Source organism: Pygocentrus nattereri, chromosome 9 (genome assembly GCF_015220715.1).
Source record: "Pygocentrus nattereri isolate fPygNat1 chromosome 9, fPygNat1.pri, whole genome shotgun sequence".
Taxonomy (NCBI): Eukaryota; Metazoa; Chordata; class Actinopteri; order Characiformes; family Serrasalmidae; genus Pygocentrus; species Pygocentrus nattereri.
Genome location: NC_051219.1, coordinates 6,770,801 through 6,795,146, shown reverse-complemented (window position 1 = coordinate 6,795,146; position 24,346 = coordinate 6,770,801). Strand labels below are relative to the sequence as shown.

The following is a 24,346-nucleotide window of genomic DNA, read 5'->3' as shown; positions in this document are numbered from 1 at the left end:
ACAACATTGGAATGATCTTTAGTCTTGGGATCCCCTCCCATTCTCACCCACCAACACAAAGCAAGCTATAGAACCGACGGTGACCAGTGGAGATCAGTAAGAGTTTCTTATCATGACGATCCACTATCTTGACTTCAATTTCTAGAGATGAGGTAGACAGTTCATTAACAGTATCTCCTTTCTATTTGGATATAGAGGATAAATGTATGGCATTATGTTAACGGGGTTTGAGAGGAGATCAAAATACTCAATACAGCCTACATAGAGCAGATTGACTGTGGTCCTTTTCAAAGCTAAAACTCTATTCAAGTTGGATTAGTTTTAACAGAGGAGGTCTGGTAATGTCATTTGTAAGGGGTTCGACTAGTAAAGTGAGCTCATTTAACTTTACAAATGAGCTCCAACAGGACAGAAATCACTCAACCTTGTGAAAGATACATTCAGATATTTTATTTTTCTTATTCTAATTAGAACATCACAAAAAAGGTGCTGATTACAGTGGTACTGTTTTAAATATGCACTGTATTCCCCGACAGTGTGGTGAAAATTATTCTATTTGTAAGCAAAACTGCAAAACAGTTCAAACAGCTTAAAACATTAAAGTTCATGCAACGATATTCAAGTTTTAATCTCAAGTAAAGACAATCACTAAACTCATTTTTCATTTAATATTTATGGAGCGTCTGACGCAATGCTCTCCTGCATGCCTATTCGTTAAAACCATCTAATTAGCATAATTGGATTTTTAACAAACATCGCGGACAGTGGGGCTAAGAAACTAGTTTCTTAGCAGTTATTTTTTTTAAACACTTCATTTACTCCCTTTAACTGGCTACTTACATGTTCTGCTCTAAACACTGATATAATTTGCGGTAAGATTTAATTAAAAAGCTATTTTGAATTGCGCGCGCTTCGTTAGCAGCCCCAGGAGAGAGAGAGAGCTGCTGAAGCCTCAGAGTGAAATACTAGTGCCAGTGCACTGACAACAGAAAATGCAAATAATAGGCTAAAGCAGAGGCTAAACTTTAATCCTTTTTGCAATGTGTTCCTTTAAAATTGCCTATTGTTGATGTAGTTACTGAAATATGTGTTTTATTATTACTTTGAAGAGCAGATGCGTTGCTGTAAATGCAATTCATTGGTGCTTTTGATTTTTTTTAATCATTACAAACAAAATCATGATTCTTTGGTATTGACTACTGTAAACACATTTATGCATTTGTTGCATTGTCAAAGACATTTGTGTTTTTGTGTGCATGAACAGAAGGGTGCACTAAAGACGAAGGTGTGTCCAGCCCCCAAAAGATAACTGCATAGGTAAGTCTAATAAATATTTATTAAGTGCTAATTTTGTAAGCAACTGCACTCTGTCCAACAATAGAGCATAGAGAAACAGTTAAATTTGACCTGTACTCTTTTCTGAAACGCGTTTAGACAGTACAGAATCCATAAAACCCATGTTCAGAAAATAAAGACATTTTTAGAAATATAGTTTTAGCTTTTTGTCCATTCCTGGTTGTCATTTTGTCAGTTTGTTTATACTGGCAGATATGGAGTGGAAACAGATCATTGTCAACAACCCATCCTGGAAACCCAGCCTGCACTTCCATTAGAGTCACAGTTAAGTTCTTTCTTAACCTTCTTGTGTTTCATTTGGTGTATTCATCTATCCTCATATTGGTATTTGTAGAATAGATTCCTAGAAATTTTACTTCATTGAAAACCTGAAAACTCATCTTCACAATCTCCTGTAATCCAAGGTCTGTGACATGACATAGGAATTTCAATTAATAAACTAATTTTAAATGCAGATTGTAATGCATTGTAAAAACAACTAATTGTAAAATTGACCATTAATCTAATTTGTATTGCTATTGCTGAATGTTTAGGTTTGTGCAGAATTTCACAGCATCACAAATATCAACTTGCAAAGCAAGTTCTATGCAGAGTTGGACAAGCATACAGCAAGACTATTGTGTGTATAAGATGTACTTGTAAAGTCAGCGCTTTAAACAGTTTAACTCTTTATAAGCACTGCATTGTACATACCAGTCCAGGAGGAATGTTGCTTTACCCACAATTCCATCTTTGAAAAGTGTTGATTTTTTTTTAACCAAGAGAAATTATTGTAGAAATTATTGTAGACAAGTCGTTTGTTCAATACAGCAGTTTTCCAAACAGAGTTTCTCAAGCACATAATAAACGTCTGTTGATTTCATTACTATTGTTTTTTTCTTTTCATGCTCTTCATGTTTCAGGTTATTTGTACTAATATTAAAACAAATATATTAAGAAAAGCACATATAATGCATTCATTAACTGTTTTAAATTGAACACAGTTCTTCCAGAAGATATTCCCTCAGTTGGAGGTGGAGAGCGCTGTCTAACACGCTGCTCCAAAATCTCCCATAGCTGTTCAACTGGGTTGAGATTTGGTGTCTGTAAAGGCCGCAGCACATCCAAAGCTGAGGTCAGATGGGTCAGCTCAGCATTTTTATACATGCCCCAGAGCACAGTGGGATATTATTTACTCAATTCTATCATCCAGCACACCTGTCTGGAAACATCTGCACACGGATTGTTTCTCCACTCATTTATTTATTTATTTTTTCTTTAAATTTCTCACTTGTTCAAACCAAATTCAGCTCAGGATAAACAATAACAGAGTAAATCTACTCTACATTACTAGTACTAATAATAACTATAGTGGTACATGATTTGTTGTCCAGTAGCTTATAAATAGAAAAATTCATCTGTGGTAAAATCATAACTCTGGAGCCATTTGAGAATTCATGTGTAAAAAGTAGGAAAATGATGGTTAATCCATGATAAAGAGGATTAACAGACATAAAGCTCAGCTCTTCTCTTAAACAGGGAATCTACCAGTAGCTCTTATTATAGTGATCTGAGATGGATTGGCTATGCCTCGATCCAGACAGTAGGGGGCGATCACGGGCTTTTCCTCATTCTAGATAAAGCCATCTATGGGGAAACTGCACTGGTGTTTACAGGTGGTTTTTTACTCCCTCTATTCAGGGGGGTAACAAATATCCATGATACTGTACTCACCTCAGTTCAGGTGAAGACTCTCCCTGTTTGAAGTCTATGTCTCTACCCATTGACTGATCACTCTTCATAGACACACAGCTGGGCTCAGCATAAACATAAAAAAACATAAACATAAACATAAAAAAAGTTGAAAAAATGTTTTAATTAAAATGTTGTCATTAAAATATTTCTGTTAAGCCATTATCATTTCATTTAAATATACTGATGGATATAAATGGGTAACATGTTTGTGATTTTAGCCTAAAATTAGCAGCACTCAGGAATTACTAGCTTGACAGGGTTCACATGCTGCATGCTAACTACTAATTACCATATAGTTTGCATAAATTAAAGACATTTTTTTTCTAGTAATAATGTTGGTAACAGTGTTGAACAGTCGAGCTTTACTGCAGTCAGATCAGTGTTTTGTGTGTAAATTGAGAAAACAGAATAAAAACACTGACTTGTTTGATGGTTTTTCTACAGAAAACAAGAAGATGATGCAAATTCCTGTTTATATCATAATTAAAGAAATATCCCATTTTTTAACGTGGGGAACAGGTTTGGGTAACAGGGGTGCACATAAAATGTGGGACACAGGTTAAAGTGACTTTTTATTAACTTAAAATAATAAAGAAAAATTATTATTTTAATATTAAGTTGCTTGGAATTTGACCAAATAACAGAGATGTGTGAGAAGTTAAAGGAAAAACCAACATAAAGTGTCTCTGAAGGACGTTGGACCTCCAAGAGTGACAGGAACAGCTTTATTGTGACTTTGTGTGGATTCTACAAGTCTCTGGAAGTGAACTGGAGGGACGGAACACCGTTCTTCCAGAAGATATTCCCTCAGTTGGAGGTGGAGAGCGCTGTCTAACACGCTGCTCCAAAATCTCCCATAGCTGTTCAACTGGGTTGAGACTTGGTGACTGTAAAGGCTGCAGCACAGCCCAAACACCTAAAGGCAGATGTCACTGTAGTCCCTGTTTCTATGGAAACACTGGCCAGATGAACAGCCTTTGTGACTGAAGCTCTGTGTCCAATAATGAACCCAATTTCACAGTCATTTACATCCAAAGCTGAGGTCAGATGGGTCAGCTCAGCATTTTTATACATGCCCCAGAGCACAGTGGGATATTATTTACTTAATTCTATCATCCAGCACACCTGTCTGGAAGCATCTGCACACGGATTGTTTCTCCACTCATTTATTTATTCTTTAAATTTCTCACTTGTTCAAACCAAATTCAGCTCAGAAAAAACAATAATTAGAGTAAATCTACTCAACGTTACTAGAACTAATAATAACTATAGTGGAACATGATTTGTTGTCCAGTAGCTTATAAATAGAAAAATTCATCTGTGGTAAAATCATAACTCTGGAGCCATTTGAGAATTCATGTGTAAAAAGTAGGAAAATGATGCTTAATCCATGATAAAGAGGATTAACAGACATAAAGCTCAGCTCTTCTCTTAAACAGGGAATCTACCAGTAGCTCTTATTATAGTGATCTGAGATGGATTAGCTATGCCTCGATCCAGACAGTAGGGGGCGATCACGGGCTTTTCCTCATTCTAGATAAAGCCATCTATGGGGAAACTGCACTGGTGTTTACAGGTGGTCTTTTACTCCCTCTGTTCAGGGGGGTAACAAATATCCATGATGCTGTACTCACCTCAGTTCAGGTGAAGACTCTCCCTGTTTGAAGTCTATGTCTCTACCCATTGACTGATTACTCTTCATAGACACACAGCTGGGCTCAGGAGAGTCTGGTCTCTTACTCTGAAAGTGACTAAAACACATTCAACCATCTGTTAAGAGCCTTAGTCTTTACTGCATCTTATATCCACGTTTCCATCAAAGTTTTATTAAAATTTAAGGTGAAATGTGAAAATTCAAAGAAGTTGGCAAATCAGAATCCAACTTTAGCCTAGTCTAAATCACTGTGCGAGAAAATGGTACCAGGACTAAAACCATGGGTAGGATGTATTTACAGACAGTCACCCGAAAAAAAGAAAAAAAAACCCCACCAGAATTAGAAGAATGACGCTGAAGTTGGCATTTTATTCGCTAGCTTCCTGTTTAAATTTCCCAGTTTGAATTTTCCCCACAGGGACCACAAAAGTTTGTTGAGGAACATTCTTAAACTGTGGGACCTCGACCCATCCTTGCTCTTAAACAACTGAGCATTTCCAGAATGCTCCCAATCATGACAGCATCCCCTGTTACCTGTGGAAAGCTCAAACAGGTGTTTTTGATCATTCCACAAACTTCCCAGTGTTCCACTGCCCTTCCCCCACTTTTTTGCAATGTGTTGTGTAACCCAGTTAAAATAAATGCATGATTTTAGAAGTGTATTTTTGATGAAATTCCACCATATCCTGATACATGGCTGCTTATTTACTTTTCTTATGAGTTTCGATACTCTGGAGTTTAAAAGGTGTACTGTGTGTTTAAGAGGTAGCTATACTAACGCCATCTCGCGCAGTTTCGCGAGCTGAGAGGAGGGAGCTGTAGGCCAGCGTGCATACTGGGTTACGAGTGTGTCAGCTCACAGCCTGCATGTATGAGGAGAGATTCGCTGTGCACATTGTCTATAAATTGTTTGGGGTTTTTTTGGATCCAGGATCCAGATTGGAGAATCCAGTAAATAACCACTACCAGCATCACTGTTGCCTCAGTCTCTTCTTTCCCCCTCCCTTGCCTCACTACCAACCACGGACAACAGAACACAACGCAGAGAACATGTTAATGGTCGTGTGTCATCCAAGTGAACTGAATAGACTGGCCAGTCACGTCCGTTACAGTTGCAAGTACCAAATCTTTACTTAGCACATATTTACAATCCCAATTTAAAAACCAGACCCTATAAAATGAAAAACTGGCTTTGTAGTACAGATTAGTGGTGCAGGAAACATGGAGCAGTTTGATTAAGCAGTTAGCAATAAGAAGTTAAGCTCAAAGGTAAAATGACAGCAGCCACTTTTATCAGTGACCAATTTCTGACCACTGAGATCCTCTGTTCTCTCGATTCTCTATTCACTTTTCTGAGATTCACATCCAGGTGCAGGAGAGTCTCATACAGTCAGTGTAACAACATTCATGCTTCATGTAAAGTTTCACCTTGTAAGTTCTTCAGTCTTGTGTTCCCCCGAGCCACTTATTTTAGAGGTCAACCTTCCACCTAAAAATGAAAAATTTAAACATTTCCTTTTAATTATGTTACTTGAATCTTCAGCAGGAGCTACAGAAATGCTAAACATACGAGAAAAGACTGTTTGGTTAATGTTTACATAAAGATATAGTGCAGAAGAAATACAGGTGTTACTCATAATAATGCTTTCATAACAACCTATGAAGGTAAAATTTAAAAGGAAAACTTCCTAAAAACATGAACCGCTTGTTGATGATATGAAAGTGAATTACTCCACATGCTGTAGTGCAATCTTTAAAAATAGTACGTACTACCAACTGTGATGTGTGTTTCTCAGCGTTAAGTGGCTCCTGAGTTATAAAACCCAAAAAATATCTGCTAAATGCATTTAAAGGTTCAAGGGGTTAACAAACTGCAGTTTTCATGCTTAAGTCATTATATAAGACTTCCTAGCTTATCTGTTAATTAACAAAATAGCTTAGAATCCCTGAAAGTCTGTGTCTTTTGTTACAGATTAATTGGGTCTATATTTAAAAATAAATACTTAATTAAAAGTCAAATTTATAAGAAGATACTCAATTACTAATGTATGTGTAGTGACAGTCTACTGCTCATTAACTGCCTGAACCTCTAGAGACAGTTAACATCACATATACAGCTGAACATTTCCATCATTACAGTCATCAGCAACTACAGCAGTTTCTCCGTTTTTAACTGTCTTTACTGATTTATATTCCTCTGGTGACCACACTGATTACTTCACACAGTGATGAACTGACCAGCGAAAGTCTCTGATGATGTTTTATCTGTAAGATGAGGAGTTAATGTATTTTTCTAGGCGCATTTTTAAGTTTAATAAATAGCGGCCAGTTTATTCTAAAAGAACAAAGCAAGAAGAAAATAGTGCCCACAGTGTTTAGCTAAGATTAGCTAGCTAGTCTCCTGCCTCCTCAGGCTGAAGCTGAGCTGTGAAAAGCTGAGATCTCAGGAGGTTCTGTGTTCTGTAGTGTCTTTCAGTGGGAGCTGCTCCGTTTTGCTGTTTTTTGACTGGATTTCGGAGTCTTTTAAATTTAATTGCACTTTCTTCTGATAAGCTCATTTATTTTTAGCCTGTAACTATGAAGTAAATGAAAAATAAGTAAAAGTATTTGATTTACTCCAAAAGGTACTGTCACGGGGAAAAATCTACTCACGTACAGTAACGAAAATGTTTTATTTATTTTCAGCTTCTGCTAATGCTGAAACTCATATCACTGATGATAAAGTATGATATATTCTGCAGCTCTAGTCTGTTGACCCCTGTTTTCTGTTCCAGCTATAACCTACTCTGCTTAACACTGATCACTATTTTAAATATTTTTTTAAATTATGAAGCTATTAAGCTTCATCAAATATCTGATGTTGTCATTTACTTACCACCTAAATGTTGATGATCCCGTCTTCTTTCAAGATCTTCCATCTCATTGTCTGTGTTGGTGTACCCTCTACCTGCATTGGCTGCTCTCTGTTTTTCCATCTTTGCTATATGTCGTCTCACTATGTTGTCTGATTCACTCTTTCCTGCACCCACAACTTTGAGGTCCTGCTGCCCTGAAAAAGCAAAATGAAGATATTCAAACTCAAATTTTCTCTAATCAGATGATACAGAATTGAGCTTTCTGGGAACAAAGACTCAAGATGTGTGTGGTGTAAAAAGAAAGTGGTCATACAGAAAAGAACCTAATCCCCACTATTAAGTGTGGTGGGGTATATGTGATGTTTATGGGCTGTTTAACCTCTTAAGGCCCAATACAATTTGTTAGATACATGGCATTTCAAGGCTTTAAAGGGAATTCTAAAAGCCAAAAGTGGATTGTGGTTGGATCTTCCAGAACCCGTCTAAATCCACACCAATGGTTCAATTACCACAGAATCAAGCTTTTATCATGCCCATCCCAGGCACCTGACCTAAACTGCACTGAAAACCTGGGGGGTGTTCTGAAGAGGAGAATTGCAAAGAGAGGATCTGGAGAGATTCTGTGTTGAGCAGTGCTCTCAGATTCCTCACACTGTGTTCTCTGATGTCAAAAAGCATTATAGGTGAGAACTCACTGCTGTTATATTGGCAAAGGGAGGTTGAACAGATAAGGGTAGACAGTTACTGACACCTGTTGTTTTGGAAAAGATAAATAAATTTGTCGTAGACAAAATTTACTTTAATTAAAGTCCTAAACAGGTCACTGTGCATTCTTACTTTAATTGAAGGTTAGATGTCTTTCATATTTTGAGCATGAGCTAATTAATCACAAAGACATCATTTGTGAAAAGGGGCTGGATATTACAGCAAGACAATTATCCACAACATACATCAAAATCAACCTTGAATTACTTCAAGAAATAAAAGGTAAACGTTTTGAAATGACATTCACCGTTCCCAGATTTAAATATTTACATTTTCTGTGATTAGACCTTAAATGTGGTTTACATACAAAGTCTATAGATTATTTCTGAACTAGAAGTGTTCTGTGAAGAAAAATGGAAAATATCTTAAAACACGAAAAGCAGAAAGACTGTTAGCTGGCTAAAAGAAATAACTGGAGGCTGCGATTTCAGACAAAGAGGGTCTTACTATCTATCAGAGGTGGTCATGTCCCAAGTCAGGACAATTGAGTCTCAATTCAAGTCTCAAGTTGTGTCCCAGCTCAATACATCAAGTGCTTAGTCCTTTGAGTTCTAAACAGGTCAGTGTGCGTTCTTCAATAAATGTACTGAAATTTCAACACTGAACCACTGAAAACCAGAACTGGAGGTAGTTCAGCCCATTTAATGACAGAATGTTAGTGTTTATTATGATTTTTGTTTTCCTTCCAAAACTTTTATTAAACGTCCAGAACATGGAAAACAGACATTAATGCTGAACACAGAGAGCAGCGCAACCACACAGAAAAAGAATCGTCAAACTTTTTAATTCAGTGATAAAAACTTCATAGCTGGTGATGGTGGTTTTTGATTTGTGGGGGCTCTGGGAGCAAGGTGGGGTGGGGGGGGGGGGGGTCTGCATTCATGAGGTGAGCTTGATATTAGAGGTGCCAGTAACCAACTGCTACACCATTTAAGAGGGAATTAAAAATTAAAATAAGAGGCTCATGAATGAAAAGCCAACTCCATCTTCACTTGTGTTCTAAAATAAAATAAGCCAAGTAGGTGCAGAGTAACAGATACAGTGCTGTGAAAAAGTATTTGCCCCTCACCTGATTTCTTCTTGTTTTTGCTAATTTGTCACAATTAAATGTTTCAGAACATTCAACAAATTTTAATATAAAGGTAACGACAAAGTAAGCAAACACAAAATGCAGCTTTTAAATGATCATTCCATTTATTGAAGATGGGGATTCATTGAAAATCTGTATCACCCATGTGAAAAAGTAATTGCACCCTAAACCTAATAACTGGTCGTGCCACACTTGGCAGTAACAACTTCAATCAAACAACTGTGACAACTTGCAATGAGTCTTTTACATCACTGTGGAGGAATTTTGGCTGCTTTTTGCAGAATTGTTCTAATTTGACTACATTGGAGAGTTTTTGAGTATAAAATGACCATTTAAGTTTTTAGATCAGGTCAGGACTTTGACTTGGCTACTTCAAAACCTTGATTTTGTTTCTTTTGAGCCATTTAGAGCTTGTATTTGTATTTGAATCCCTTTAGAACGGAGCATCATGTGCTGCTTTTTGAGATTTTCTAGCCCGCTTCACATTGCCAGACAGATTCTATTTAAGTGATGTTTAGATTCAACACGTTTGGCAATAATCATCTGAGGGTGTGGCTAGTGAAACTGGACCCAATACTCAGGTGAATTTGGTTAACTAATTGATTTATTAGCTATGGGACCAATTATTTTTTAGGCCAGGTAGGGCTAAACAGCAATTTCATTCAATAAAAGATGATAACTCAAGATTGATGAACTAGAAGTTAATGATGATCAGGAACAGTATTATAAATGAACTACATTACAAATAAAACCCATAAAAACGAAAGAGTAAATAGTTGTCCTTTTTCCAGAATAAAATTAAGTTTGTCATTACTACTGAAGGAGAAAGTCTGACAGCTGAGACTGATCGCAGCATGTTCTGCAAGTGCAATAATTACACACCTTTCTGTTTCATATCTGAGGCACACAGTTTTACTGCCTATTAGCGTAGCTCACATTAGCTAAATTAACTATCTAGCTAACATCCACTCAAAACAGAACATCAGCAGCAGCTTTAGGTTTAATAAATCACTAACATCTGCTTATAATTCTGAAACAACACAGTAAAACAGACATTGTACAAGAAGACTGCACCTACTTAGCTCAGATTAGTTAGCAAGTCCGCTAACTGTGTGCCTACATTAATGCTGCAGTCTGAATAAAACCCTGAATCTAAATTAAAAGTCTCACATAAGTGGCCCGGGGGTCTGTCACCAGTCTGATTCACTCATCATACATCAGCAGATACAGTGAGGTACAATTAAAATAGGAACAGACTCATTAGTACCTAATTCATTAATAATGATTTACCATTCTTTCATTTTATATTATTTCTATATTAATTCACATTCAGATATTTCCGTGAGCCCTCTCTTCAACCGACCATGCCCTCATGAGGACATTAAAGGAGAACTACTAGCAATATTCAGAGGAACGAGGATTGATTCGTTACTTGTTAACTATGAAACAGTTTTGTAAGATGTTACTGCAACAGTCTCCCAATGCAGGCACCCTGGCACAGCACGCAACATGGGTTTGTTTAGTGTTAGTGAAAACCTGGCAGGCAGTGACAGTGCTCTGGAGGTTTTCCAGCCTTCTGAATTGTGCTCCTATTTTCTTTCTTTTTTTTATAAGAGTGCAGAGGGGAGCTAGACTGAAGATGGTCACCCTGTCTGCAGAACATGCAGAATGAAAATTGCTGTGAAAGCTGCAAAACTTCAAACCTTCCTCTTCGTGACCTGTGCCCACCACTTCATAGAGAATACAAGTTAACTTTTAATGTGGGTTCTCCGGAATGGGGGAAAATGTCAGGGTATGTCGGTTTAACTTGCCAGTAGTGGTGTAGTGGAAAATTGTCCTACTGTAGCGCATATTTACATGAATCTCTCTACATAAACGTCTAGATAATAACATGCACATGCTCGGTAGGACAACTGGATGGGTAGGAGGAATTGTTAAACACCAGCACCTTTTGTGTGTCTCAGAGCTAACTGAATGACCATTAAGAATAATTCCATGTACGTTTGTGTTGTGTTGAAACAGAACACTGTTTAGACCAGTTTATGTTAAACTCTTATGAAGTATTGAGTCAAATAGCCTACCTTGTTGTTGGGTGAACTGAACGTTGGAAAAAATAAATAAATAAATAAAACTGCTATTTGATTTGCCCTCATTATCATTATCGCTGGTCTTTGTACTGGTCTATGTACTGTTGTTTGTTCTATTCTGCTTGTTCTGTTTGTATGTTTGATTCTGGTTTCTGTTATGTCTGCCCCCCGATCAATCCATGTTGGCTCTATGACCCTGGACCATTTACACTATGACCCTGGATTTGCCCATAATAAACGTCGTTTATCTTCGCATATGCGTCCACCTCCTCGCTCCCCGTTACACACATACTCAGCCTATTTGCCTTCACAACTCTTAACTATAGCAGCACAGGGAAAAAAAGAAAATTCCAATGTAATTTTTTCCCTGTCTACTATTCTGTATGGAACTGTGAGAGTTTCAGCTGTTGGTAAGGTGAGTTTGCTGAACCAGAAGTTAAAGAATGGGGATCTTCACTGTGAAGCAATGACCCAAACTGCCACTTCTGTTGCCAAAATTGACACACAACCTTCTAGTGATGTATGCAAATGTCTGGGTGGGAGTCCAGAAATTCAAAACCATTTCAATTCCTTTGTGTGCCAATCACCATTTTACCCTTACTATATTAAATAAAAGCCATACTGAGACCACAGAAAGTGTGGCTTGAAATGTACACAGAGAATAGCAGCCAGTTTTGCCCCACCCCTTCTGTAGGTGTGGCTCCATCCTGCTGTGAACGTCCCATGACAGCAAATCCTCCTCTGGTCAGTCTCTTGTACTGACCAGTCTTGGCAAACTAAGCGGCTGCAGACGCAAAGTCCAGTTTCATTATGACTTTTTTGCTGATTGTCGTTATAAGAGCATGAAGAAAGTCTTAGTCTAGATAATAACACTATATAAATAAATTAATGACCTCAAAAGCAGGATGATAACAATAATAATGATAAGAAGAAGAGTTGAATCTGTAGAGGGCTCATCCTGTGTGCTCTTAACTTTGATTTAGCTTCATTAATGAAATGACCCATGTAACATCTGCCTCCTTTAGAGGACCCTGTGCTGTGTGAAGCTCAGTGATCTGCTGAGCTGCTCAGTGAAGGAAGAATCTTTCTGTTTCTTCTCTGTCTGGTCTTTGTGTTCACTGATGGTGAAGTTCAGAGATTTAGAGAATATCACTGAAGTCGTATTAAACCAGCTTCTCTCTCCTGGACTGACCGCATTTCAGAGCCTCGCTGTTTGTGGAAGTTTCAGTTCTACTTACCGTGTTTCTCAGCGCTGGACATGTTGGTAGATTATGAATTGGTCATCTGCCGGATTAATTCATCTGCTGTTTCTGCACTCCTGCCTCTTCCTCTGGAACAAATAACTCTCTTCAGAAAAAGAGAAAAAAACACACCAAAGCAGAAGATTCACAAACTGATGAGCGTCAGAAGGTCGGGTAGGTGATCGTATCTACAGTCTGTTCATGCGCAGAAATGAAACGCTAAAGCGAGTCAAACCAGTTCCTGCAGATTCTTTCAAACTGTGAGTGTTGATGGGATGAAAGCTAAAGTCAACTTAACTCCTCCTGCACAGAGCCAAGACGCCATGCACACTACTGACCACTGACACTGGGCAAACATCATATGAATGCTCAGAGGTGTGATGGTCTGCTCTCTGTATACTTTTTGCCATATAGTGTATATTCACTCATTCTAAATGAAACTCACACTCTACACTTTCGGCTTAGCTGATTTTAGAAAGGACCCTGTCAGCAGGTGCCGGCTCTCCTTTAGCTTTCTCTCTCACTCTCTGCGCTCCTCGCCCTTCTGAATCCTGATTTTGCTTTTGGTTTCATTTTGCTTTCAGAACTGGCCGCTCCACTGACTGCCCTCTTTACCTGTGTAATTCAAGGACCAGACCTGTTTTGAGGCGGCAGTGGGGGAGGGGCACGGAGGGCAAGAAACAGGCAGATAAGCAGATAAAGAAAACAGATCAAACCAAAATTAGCCAAATTAGAAACAGATAAATTTACCTGCAAGTCTCTTGTTTAGGCAATTAACAAGTGCGCTAACTAAGTTTTACAGTTGAATTTTGAAGAAGCGAGAAAAAGATTATTATGAATTCAATAAGATGAACAATTGAAGTTAAAGTGTGGACAAAGCTGCACTCTAAAAACTAATAGACTGATCTATGTAGAAAAAAGTCCATTAAAAATGTAAGATGATTTTACCATTTTCCCCAGACTGTTGAACACGTCTGTGCAGCATCTTGTAATTCACAATTCGGCATCTAAAAGAAAAGATTACTGAACTGTAAATACTGGAGAGCAATATTTACCTTTCATTAAAAAGCTTGGTGAAGGTACATATTTAAACTGGTAACCATGTTACCTTTAAATCCTGACATTTCACATCTATACTTGAAATTCTCTTCTTTTAGGAGAGCATGTTGTGTTTAAGAGATGCTTCTTTGGACTAGTTTTAAATCCACCCAGGCCAAGGGGCAACACTGAAGGAAACATTTCAAATGGTATGCCTCTGTTTGTCCAATCCCTTCAGGACCTCTGGTCCCTCAATCATCACAGTCACAAGATTTCATTTTCAATAGCATCATATTTGTTATTTTGGAGCAAGGAAAATACAAGGTAAGCATCCTGGGGTTTGTGAAAGGCGCTATACAATTTTTAAAAAATAAATATATTATTATAATTATAAAATATATTATTAACATAAATTGCAATCTAAGCTCAACATAAAAATGTGACTGATTAAGTTTTACCTTCCAAATATTCTTTGAAAAAACATCTTCCATTCTTCTTAGTTCTTCCTAAAATATACCACTATGCAATGAATGGCAACTTTTCAATCTTGTTGTCCTGAAAAGCACAAACAAACAGTCACAAAGTAAACTAGATGCAAATACAGAGACTTCTAATGGCAGACAAGACATACAGTCCAAATCCAAGAAACAGCAAGCAGGATAAAGGAGAAAGGGCAAGCTCACAAATCCAAAGAGACAGAGTTCAAATCCAGAAGGCCAAAGTAATGAAACAAACCCAGCTGAAATACTAACAGAAACAGCAGAGACTTCACAGAGAGCGATACTCACTAGTCACCTTTTAAAACCAAGGACTGATGAGATCCAGATGAATGAAGGTGGGGCCAGTAAACAGATGTTCTGCTAGTCTGAACTGGGGAGAAAGGTGGATGCAGCTCGGGATGGGACAAAAACAAGTCAAGTCATAGTTTATTTATATAGTGCCTTTTACAGCAGGAGTTGTCACAAAGCAGCTGACAGAAACATCTGGGTCCAAGCCCCCATTAGCAAGTCAAGGGCGACAATAGCAAGAAAACTCTAAGAGCAAGAGGTAGAAACGTAAATACATACATAAATAAATACATACATACATACATACATAAGTCAGTACCACAATAAATGATTCTTCAGGACTAGATTCCTGATTTAAAAATAGTTAATGAAATATTTTTGTAACTTCAGTCATTGTAGTCTGGAAAGGCTTCTTTTGACTTTAGCAAGCCTAGACCAGAATTACTGTGCAGCTAATTAGATCAGCCTTTAGCCAGTCCTAGCCTTCAAACAGAAATGCATCTGTCATTGGTGAGAAATCAAAGAACACCTGCTGCTGTATATTCAGTTCTTTCAGGCACAGCTCAAAGCAGTTTGAACACAATTTGAGAAACAACCACGAGTGGCGAGATGTTCCAGCGCCAGCGTTTGTAATGAAACATAATGAAGTATAAATTGTAATTTAACATTTTTAAATGTGAGATTTAAATGATCTGCCTTGCTCATGTCAGCTGAGAGTAACATGCAAGTACATCATTCTCAGGTCGTCTCAAATATACTGAAGAAGATTATTCATATACCAGGACTGGGAAGGTCTCTCCTACCTCCACAGTAACCTTAGCTTTAAGATCAGGCCAAACTGAACTCTTACATAAAATGATGTGAAGCTTTGTCAGTTTTTATGAACTTCTCCTCTGAAAGAGCTTCATCTTTATATCAGTGTCAAATGACTTTGCTTGTTATAATGTAAAATCGTTATAATGTCTTTATTGCAGTTAATAAAATAACAAGAGCAGAAAACCTTTACCTCAAAAACTTTACCCAAAACTGAAAGTTTGAAATGGGTCTAAAGTTTCTCAGTATAACAGGGTCCATGCTGCTCTTTTTCAGTAAAGGCTTCACCAGGGCAGCGCCTGAGAAACCACTGGTTGAAAGAAAGCAGTGAAGAGCACGTTTTGTGCACAGGCCTCGTTCCATGACTGAATGTACCATTAGCACATCTTCACTCCACTCCATGAGCACTTCCTCATTCCACGACTGAACAGATCGTAAGCCTGTCTTCATTTCACCTGGACACATCCTCATTCCACAGCTGAATTAACTGGGAGAACATCTTAAGATCTGATAAGATCAAGATAAGAATTTTCACAACTTTATATTTCAGGATCACATATTAGTTTATGAAGGAGGAAAAATGTGGATGTTGCCTGTTGTTATGATCCAACCTGTTTAATTAAACTACCCACACCAGCTTTGTGATCCACCTCAGTGGAAAGCGCTATTGTTGATGTCAAAGCTGCAACACCCCTGAGTACTCAGACCTCCAGGAGGTCAGATCTAACAGGTCTGGCAGTGCTCATGCCTCGGTGTGGCTAGTGAAACTGAACCTAATAGTCAGTTGAATTTAGTTAACGAGTTGATTCAGTAGCTAAGGGGGCAATTACTTTTTCACATAGGGCCAGGTAGGGCTGAACAGTATTTGTCCTCCAATAAATGAAATCATCGTTTAAAAACAGCATTTTGTGTTTACTCATGTTATCAATGTCTAACATTAAAGTCGATTAATGGTCTGAAATATTAAAGTGTGAAAACAGAAATGTAGAAAGCATGTTAAATTATTTCGTCCACATTAAATGACATAAAATCTCTATTTTTGTACAATATCCAATACACCCCTTTGATACTGAAGGTCAAACGTGATTTGTGAAAGTTTTAATCCTTAATTTTTTAATGAAAGAGTGGATTTTCTCATGGTTAATAAAACGCAGTCTGTACACATTAATCAACGTCTCTCACAGCTCTACTGTCCTTGTGACCTTTATCTACTAATTTAAAACATCTTTCTACAGTATTAGCCTCCTATTAAAGTCTAATCAGCTATCAGGCTTTAGGTGTGAAAGTGCAGGTTCTGAATAGGGTGTAAACAGAAAAGTGTTGCTAACTCTTCACAGCAGGCCAGAAAATATCAGGTGATGGAGGGAATTTGGTCAGTCCGGACTGACTTCGGTCACTGTGACGAGGTCAAGTAGCAAGCTGATGTTAGCAGCTTCTTTACCAGCTTTTCATTTGAATTTTTTGTTCCACCTTAAATCATTGGTTGCCACCTGAAGATGCCATACAATTAAAGGTGGAACGCAGAGACACATACAGACATGAAAACAGCTACAGGGCCTACAGACATGAACTGCAGTGGCAGTGCAAATCTGCTTATGAACAAATGTACTTCTGACACTTAAAGCCTGGGACAGATGGCACAAGACTTTTACATAAAGCAGTAAGACCTGTTTAAAGAATGCAGCACAACTTGTTCTCTCCTGAAGGTGGAATGTTCATGGGTAAAGATCAGTGTAATACCCACAAGAACATGACTCAGGGTGTGACCAGGAAGGAGTGTGTTGATTAGAAGGAGAATACTGAGATGTAAGTCGTTAAAGAGCTCCACCTAGAGGACGAGTGTTGTTGTTGTATTACGCTTTATGTATCACGTTCTGACGTGTCTACAGTGTTGCTGTCCTGATGTCAACCAAGACATGTGAAGTAAGTTTTAATGTAAGACCGAGTAACTAGGACTGGTCATATAGCTGTAGTACTCAGACAGGCGTGGCGTCGTCGTTCGGCTGTGTCTAAATGTTTCATTTGAGTTTACAACAGTCAGCAGTCGCTGTTTTTTAAAGTGCTCCATAAATGACCGTGACTGCCGGAAGCAGCATCTCAGCCGGAAACAGACTCCTCTGACTGTGTCCTGAGGTCCTTTATAAAGATGGAGAACAGCGAGGTGCAGAACTGAGAGCCGTCTAGAGACCTGGAGACCGAGCTGACATTACAGTGAGTGGAATCAGCTCTTTACCCGGATTAATCACCTCAGAATTGTTCAGGGCTTGGGAAAAACTTCCGAGCCGAGAGTTTGAGGATCCATCTCTCCAGGAAAGCACACATGTCTCCTCCCTCCGGCCTCTCCGCGAGCCCCACCAGGCGCAGATGGACCTGCGGCTTCGGTTTTCCACATCGTCCACCTTCAGAGTCAGTGCCTTTATGGCAGCCTCCGTTTCCTCAGCTTGCTCCTGCAGGGACTCTATATGGACCTCATTGGTCCTCGCGCGGCTCTCTGCCTCCTCGTGCGGGGTTCATGGGCGTGCAGCTCCTGCTGGATGTTCTGAATGGCGGTGAATAACTTGTCAGATCTGGATGTGAAGCCGTCTTTCATCGTTTGGACGGCTTGTAGAATCTGCTCGATGCTGGCTGGTCTCGGCTGTTGCCTCCACCTGCGCTGTTCCGTCCGCAGATTGCGGCTCCGCAGAACTTTCTGTTTGCGCTGTTTTCTGCGCCGTTCTGATGGTTTTGTTGCGGCGTTTTGTCTGTAGTGTTCGCTGTTTCCATTTCTAGCTCAGAATTAACGAGGCTGGTCGTCTTTAGTGTCGAATTTTCCAGAATATTCGCGACGGGCTCCGGTTTGCGTCTAACTGGCACCGCCCATAACCCCAACTAACTTTTAGTAACAGTTCCTCATTGTTTATTAGATACAGCGGCTTAATTAGAACACAGAGCATTTATTAATGTGCGCACCTTTTATCACGATCACTTAAGTCTTAAGTAGTGGCTCAGAAATTAGTGAAACAATGAAGTAACATCAGTAATTATGTAATGATGACGTCAACCTTAAGTGCAACTTTACATCAGCAGATATTTACCATACAACAGCGCAATAACACAGTATTAATGTTCTATGACTTTATACAGCATCCAACTGTCATCAATGATCAGAATAATGCCCCAGAAATAGAGGCTACAGAGTCACAGCACTGCCTCTAGTCAGCGCAGCCTTATTTAGCTTGTTATGCAGATTTGGGGTGAAATGATCAGATCAAACTGTCCAAAAGGCCACTTTATACACTGTCAGCACAAAAGAGTCTCTAATTGAATTGCAGGCTGTTTTAAGACCAACTGTTCTTCAACTCGACCAGGATCCTGAAATGTGGTGCAGAACATCATTGAAACGTTGCTGAATTTTAAAAGAGATGTTGACAAATAGCCGCTCCTGTTTCATGTGATTAAGCGTCGCTCAAAAGCCCATTGCTCTTCAATCAAAGTAGAAGCTGATTGAAAAGTTCCATATATTTCCAGAATGGACAGCCTACTTTGACTATCCCAAGACTTTGTTCTCCAAACCAGGAATATTATGGGGAGAGCTTTGCACCATCCTTTGGCACGAGGAATGTCCAGATTCATAGCAGCATCTCCGCCCATTGTGGTGAGCCATATTCAGTGCACAGGTTACTCCAAGCATTACTGCAGTCTGGTGCTACTGAACTGATGTTTCCTACAATAACAGCGTCAGTGTCTTCATATTCTCCAAGAGCTCCACCCTCTTCTGATGACGTAAATGCCCATTTCAGTGCTGCGCTGGTCTCTCAATACGAACTCACCATGAATGTCCTACAAATGAGATCTTGTATTAATACTAAACTCCACTGAACTCTTGCTCCATAAAGATGAAGTTCAGCTTATTTCTCATTTGAGCTCTTCTAAATACTTCCAGGCACCTCAGACAGTTTTTAAATACCAAATTCTTATTTTGTGATGAATGTAAATAAAATCAGCTCCCATCTCCACAAAACTCCATTCAGTGGTAAAACACACATTACTAATTGGACAGTTGTAGTTCAGGCTTCTCACTCCAGCTCCTACAGTCTATGGGTGGATCGAACATACTAACACACCAGCGGCTCTTTCCATGTGGATGTACTGTACAGGTGGGAGGGTCTGACTTTATTCATCAAATGTTCTAAGCAGCTGATATAAGAACCGAGGTGCCTGGAATACACACACCGTATTTAAAAGAGCTCAATTATGAAAATGATGAATTCACTGTAGTTAGAAATTAGACCTGGATTAGAATGATGGTGATGAGCTTTAGGTCACATCCTGACTGACCATGTAGGCCTTGATAAGAAACCCGTCATCATTCAGCTGCAGACAAAGAGCTTTTCTGATGGCTTCTCTCAATGATGTGAAGCCTGGATCCAATTCAGCACATAATAATAATAATAATAATAATAATAATAATAAAAACGATAAAAATAAAAATGATTAAAAAAAAAAATAATAATAATAATAAATATGGGAAACAGTGATTCTTAATGTGAATATAAACAAAACTCAGTGTTTAATTTTGTTTAGTGAACCAGAAACAATTTACTAACAGACCAATCACAGCTCAGCACGTCATTACTTGCAAAAGGCTTTTAAATCTTGTTTTTAATCTATTATTATTATGTATTGTTATTTGATATATATGAATTATATTATTTAATTTCAGTTAATATATATTTATTTATTCAATAATAAAACATAATTTGATTTGTTTTAATGTAAAAATAATAAAAATAATCATTGTCATAATAATGTACATTATTTAAATAATGAATATAATTATTCTTAAAGTAATACAATTAATTATTAAATAATTGTATTAATTATTCTAATTTATTTATGAATATGTATTTTTTTATACTACTATTCTGTTTGTGTAATTAAGTTTATTAGATTAATTTTTTAAAAGTTCATATTTTTTGTTTATCTATTTATTTATTCAATAATATAAAAGTGTAATTTGATATTTGCTTTATTTTAATGTTAAAACAATAACAATAATTATCATAAAAAATTATTTACATTATTGATCATTTTTATAGCTGTAAAATAAAATTGACTAAATTATAATTAAATATGTTAATTTATTAATAAGTATTTATTCAAGAATATAAGAATGGAAAAGCATTTGTTTTGTATGTATAATAATAATGATAATAATGATAATAATAATAATCATGCTCATTGTCATTTAGTATTATCATTATAAAATAAATTAATCATTAAATATTAATAATATATATTTAAATGATTTAATCTTAATCTTAACATCTTAATTATTTTAATGCTATTGTTATTTATTGTTAAATCTGTGTGTGTGGTTTTATTTATTAATAAATCATATAAACATTCTATTTAAAACAGTTTTTAAACACTCAGTTCATTTATTGAAAGAAAGAAAACATCTAAATCACCAATATGAGAAAATGATCTGCTTCCTAAACTTAATAACTGGATCTGCCACCAGTTTAGCAGCAACCAATCAACTGCAGAAACACTGACCTTATCTGAGGTGAGCAAGCTCCTTAGATGTCCTTCTGGGTTCTATTCAGAGTTCCTGGAGGAGCTGTCGCTGAGCTCTTGGAGGAATCTTGGTGGCCCTTTCAGTAGAGCTGCCAATAATCAAGCCTGGGTTTGTCTAGTTTAATTGATCCCAGTTAGTATCTAAATGTGGTGAACTGGTTGATTGAGGAACACAGGGCCAGTTGGTTTTGGAGAACTTTTTATTTTTTCTACTTTTTTATTATTTTGTCTTAAATTACATTTAGTTTGAAATCTGAATCAATTAATTTTGACAAATATACAAAAATAAAAGACATTAGGAGGCAAATACGTCTTCATGGCTCTGTAAACTGCCTGCCAAACATTTATTGACAAAGTTTTGAAGATTTTCAGTAAAGTTTGATTTTCAGTGTTGCTGTTTAAACAAAGTGGATGAATCCTGTAAATGGAGAGAACAGAGACAGAGACGACCCTCTCAGTGAAGGACTGACTGAATTAAGGTCACTCCACCTTGATCGGTCAGCTCTAAGGAGCTGCTCGGACAGTTTCAGTATCCATCCAGCTCCATAAACATCTGGGAAGTTCTGCAAGAGGCATGACAGAACAAACAGGAGGAAGCTGTAGAAAAAGAGTCTTTTGGTATGAAGGTTGTGTTTGCAGTAAGGATTTATTTTAAACAACATGTAGATTTGATTCTTCTTTAGTTTTTGTCATGAATCTGTTCGTGACGTCGTTTTCTCAAAATAAAATGTGGTGTTTTTATTAATTAAAACCAAAAAAGACACAGATGATGTTTTTAAGGCTTTTAGGTGTCCTGAGATTTTTGAGGCTTTTCCCCCTCAAAGGAATTTTGTTCAGATGAATTTTCAGGGATTCTGTCAACAGCAGTAATTACTGCCACCTGGTGGACATTCGGACTGAGGTCAGCGTTTTCTCACAAGAGTCAAAATGGAGCAAAGATCACACTGATGGTGCTTTTCTACTTCATGATACGACTCAGCTCAGCTCTGCTTTTGGTACCAGCTACATCCTTTTCCCCTGCAGGTACAGCTCCCCATCAATGTAGCTGGTTGTCATAGCGACACCACATGCACCTGCCGTGATGTTAAGGAGGAGAAACTTGAGAAAGTAAAACATTCAGGTCTGTCAGTTTTTGAGCTACACAGACATTCTGCCTTTTTAGGCTCTACTGTGTGTTTAGTTTCCCTGGGTTTGTCAGTTCCTCTTTCAGTTGTTGGAACTGTAGTAAATACATGAGGCAGCCACCTGCAATACGCTGGGTTTTTCTTTCAAAAGACATGTGGCTTCTCAAATATGTAACCACCTGAGTTGTAAATGCCCACAGACGTTTGATATTTCTATGAACTGAACTTGTTTTGATCAGAATTTTACCAAGCGCCTGTTTTTTTTACTTATTTTTGACTGTATCTATTCAGAAAATCAATCCACAGCTTAGATGTCAGTTAGAAAGTGTGAGAATAAAGCGTCTCTGAGCTGAAAATCTAAGAACTGTGATGATTCTTCATTACATGGCTTACTACTGTGACACAGTCTATGAGGAGCAGCAGGCGGATTTGTTGTTCTTGATATTCTCTCCTGTAGAACACATGCAGATTGCTAAACCTGCATGTGACAGACTGACACAGCAGCCAGGCCTTTGAGTTTTTGTTCAAGGCCAATGTGGCTGATATTCCAGCTAATAAAGCCTGTTTTAGTGCACTGGGTGTTCACAATCAGCTGCTTCTAATAACAGCTACTCTTATAATGAAGATCCTTCCAGAAATGATCAGAGAAATACTGGCTTATTTAGAGAACATACAGTAAAGAACTGAGAACCAGAATATAAACTTCAGATCTATATCAGTCCACATGCCGAGTTCATGAGCGCAGAAACTGAGTTTTACTGGAAGAATAAAACAGAAACTTTGAAGGAGAGTCAATTTTTACTGTTTCTCCACAATGGATCTCTCACAGATGCTTCCCCGGGCTGCGATGGAGCCACTGAATTTTAGAAACGGTTCCGCAGTTTCTAACGAAATGCCCAGTAAACTGCGGCATTAAAGCGTTCCTGAGTTCTAAAGCTGAGAAGACCAGGTGAGATTAGTGAGGCAGAGTAAGTCTCGAGGCTGGACAGGGTTAAGGACTCTGTGAAAAGGCTTTGTGAGGTTTGTGCCCCAAAGTCTTATGAGCTTATCCAAACATAATATTGGACTGAAAAGCTGGTGTTTCTATGCTGCTTCTCCATCCTGCTTAAAACATTTTGCTCTGGTTGGAAAGTCGATGTTCGTTTGTTCTTGGAAGGTTTTAATCTCACCAACTTTAACATGAAAATCAGATATTTGTAGTTTAACTTTAGGCTATAATGAGCCCAGACTGTTATGTAGACTAAATTATTCAGAGCCTGACAAAGCCGGGGTTTACTATGATCACCTTAACCTGTTACCATGGAAACCATATTGTCTATAGCTGAGTGTCACAGTGATGATCTCAGGCTGTTACCAAGTACACTGAATCACCTTAGGCTAACACAGCTGGCCTTTTCTGTGATGACCTCAGGCTTTCACCATGAAGACCACATCACCCCTTGGTTAAAATAACTGGGCTTTGATATGATGATTTCAGGATGATATCATGTCCACAGACTTTTATTATTGAAGTGTAATGAAGAAAAACAATGTATAAAATAATTTAAAGGCATTACATAAAGTACATATCAAACTCAAACTGAATACAGAATAACTGACCATGAGGAGGAAAACTACAACCACGTATACTATGTATCTGCTTAAACAGTGCAGATCAGAAAGTCTTGATTTCTAGAGTGAGTTTAAGAAAGTCTGTCAACGTTTCCACTGGTTTGAGAGGGTTGATGTTGAGTCCAGGCGCATTGGGAGGAGGAGAAGCAGCTTGTGTCCTGCTAAACAATGTGGGGTCGTCCTCAAATGTCAGGAGTTTGACAGACGTACTGTCCAAGCTGCAGCCACTGTTATACACGAAAACAATAGACCAAACTTGACCACCAAGACTGGTTCTATGAGACGTCATCCTCTGCTCATAAACCCTGAGTGTGAGAGGCTCCTACCAGTTAATGTGTGGATCGTCTTCAGATGCTGTAAAACACAGAATAAGACAGAAAGTCAGACATGAAGACACTTTTTACAGCCAGTCAGACTCAACATGCAAACTTTGTACAAGCCATCAAAACACACAAGACAGAACAATGAGACCCTCACAAAGCCATTAACCATGTCTCTCTCTCGCTCGCTGTCTCGCTGAGCTCCAGATTATTCCAGATTAACTTCCACTGGGTGAAGGTCTGGATGGACTACGAACCTGGATCCATATCACTGAAACTTTCTTAAACCCTAAATTAAGATCTGACCTGTT

The 24,346-nt window shown here is 38.1% G+C and overlaps 3 protein-coding genes across 4 annotated transcripts in view; 1 reads left to right on the top strand and 2 right to left on the bottom strand.

Moving 5' to 3' along the window:
- Positions 1-12,946, bottom strand: part of LOC108416164 (NLR family CARD domain-containing protein 3-like) — a 46,580-nt gene extending 33,634 nt beyond the window's left edge. Inside the window, exons 1-5 of one of the 2 annotated variants that reach the window (XM_037540861.1) lie at positions 12,780-12,946; positions 7,620-7,793; positions 6,173-6,233; positions 4,725-4,841; positions 3,070-3,147 (exon numbers count right to left, since the gene is read on the bottom strand). In XM_037540861.1, coding sequence (XP_037396758.1) covers positions 3,070-3,147; positions 4,725-4,841; positions 6,173-6,233; positions 7,620-7,793; positions 12,780-12,801 — 452 coding nt within the window. In that variant the 5' untranslated portion in view covers positions 12,802-12,946. The remainder of the gene's footprint in view (positions 1-3,069; positions 3,148-4,724; positions 4,842-6,172; positions 6,234-7,619; positions 7,794-12,779) is intronic. The other variant, XM_037540862.1, reaches the window with a different exon arrangement.
- The window catches only part of LOC108415618 (protein NLRC5-like), an 802,877-nt gene that overhangs the window by 570,026 nt on the left and 208,505 nt on the right, over positions 1-24,346 (bottom strand).
- The window catches only part of LOC108415395 (NACHT, LRR and PYD domains-containing protein 3-like), an 843,678-nt gene that overhangs the window by 635,702 nt on the left and 183,630 nt on the right, over positions 1-24,346 (top strand). The window lies entirely within an intron of this gene.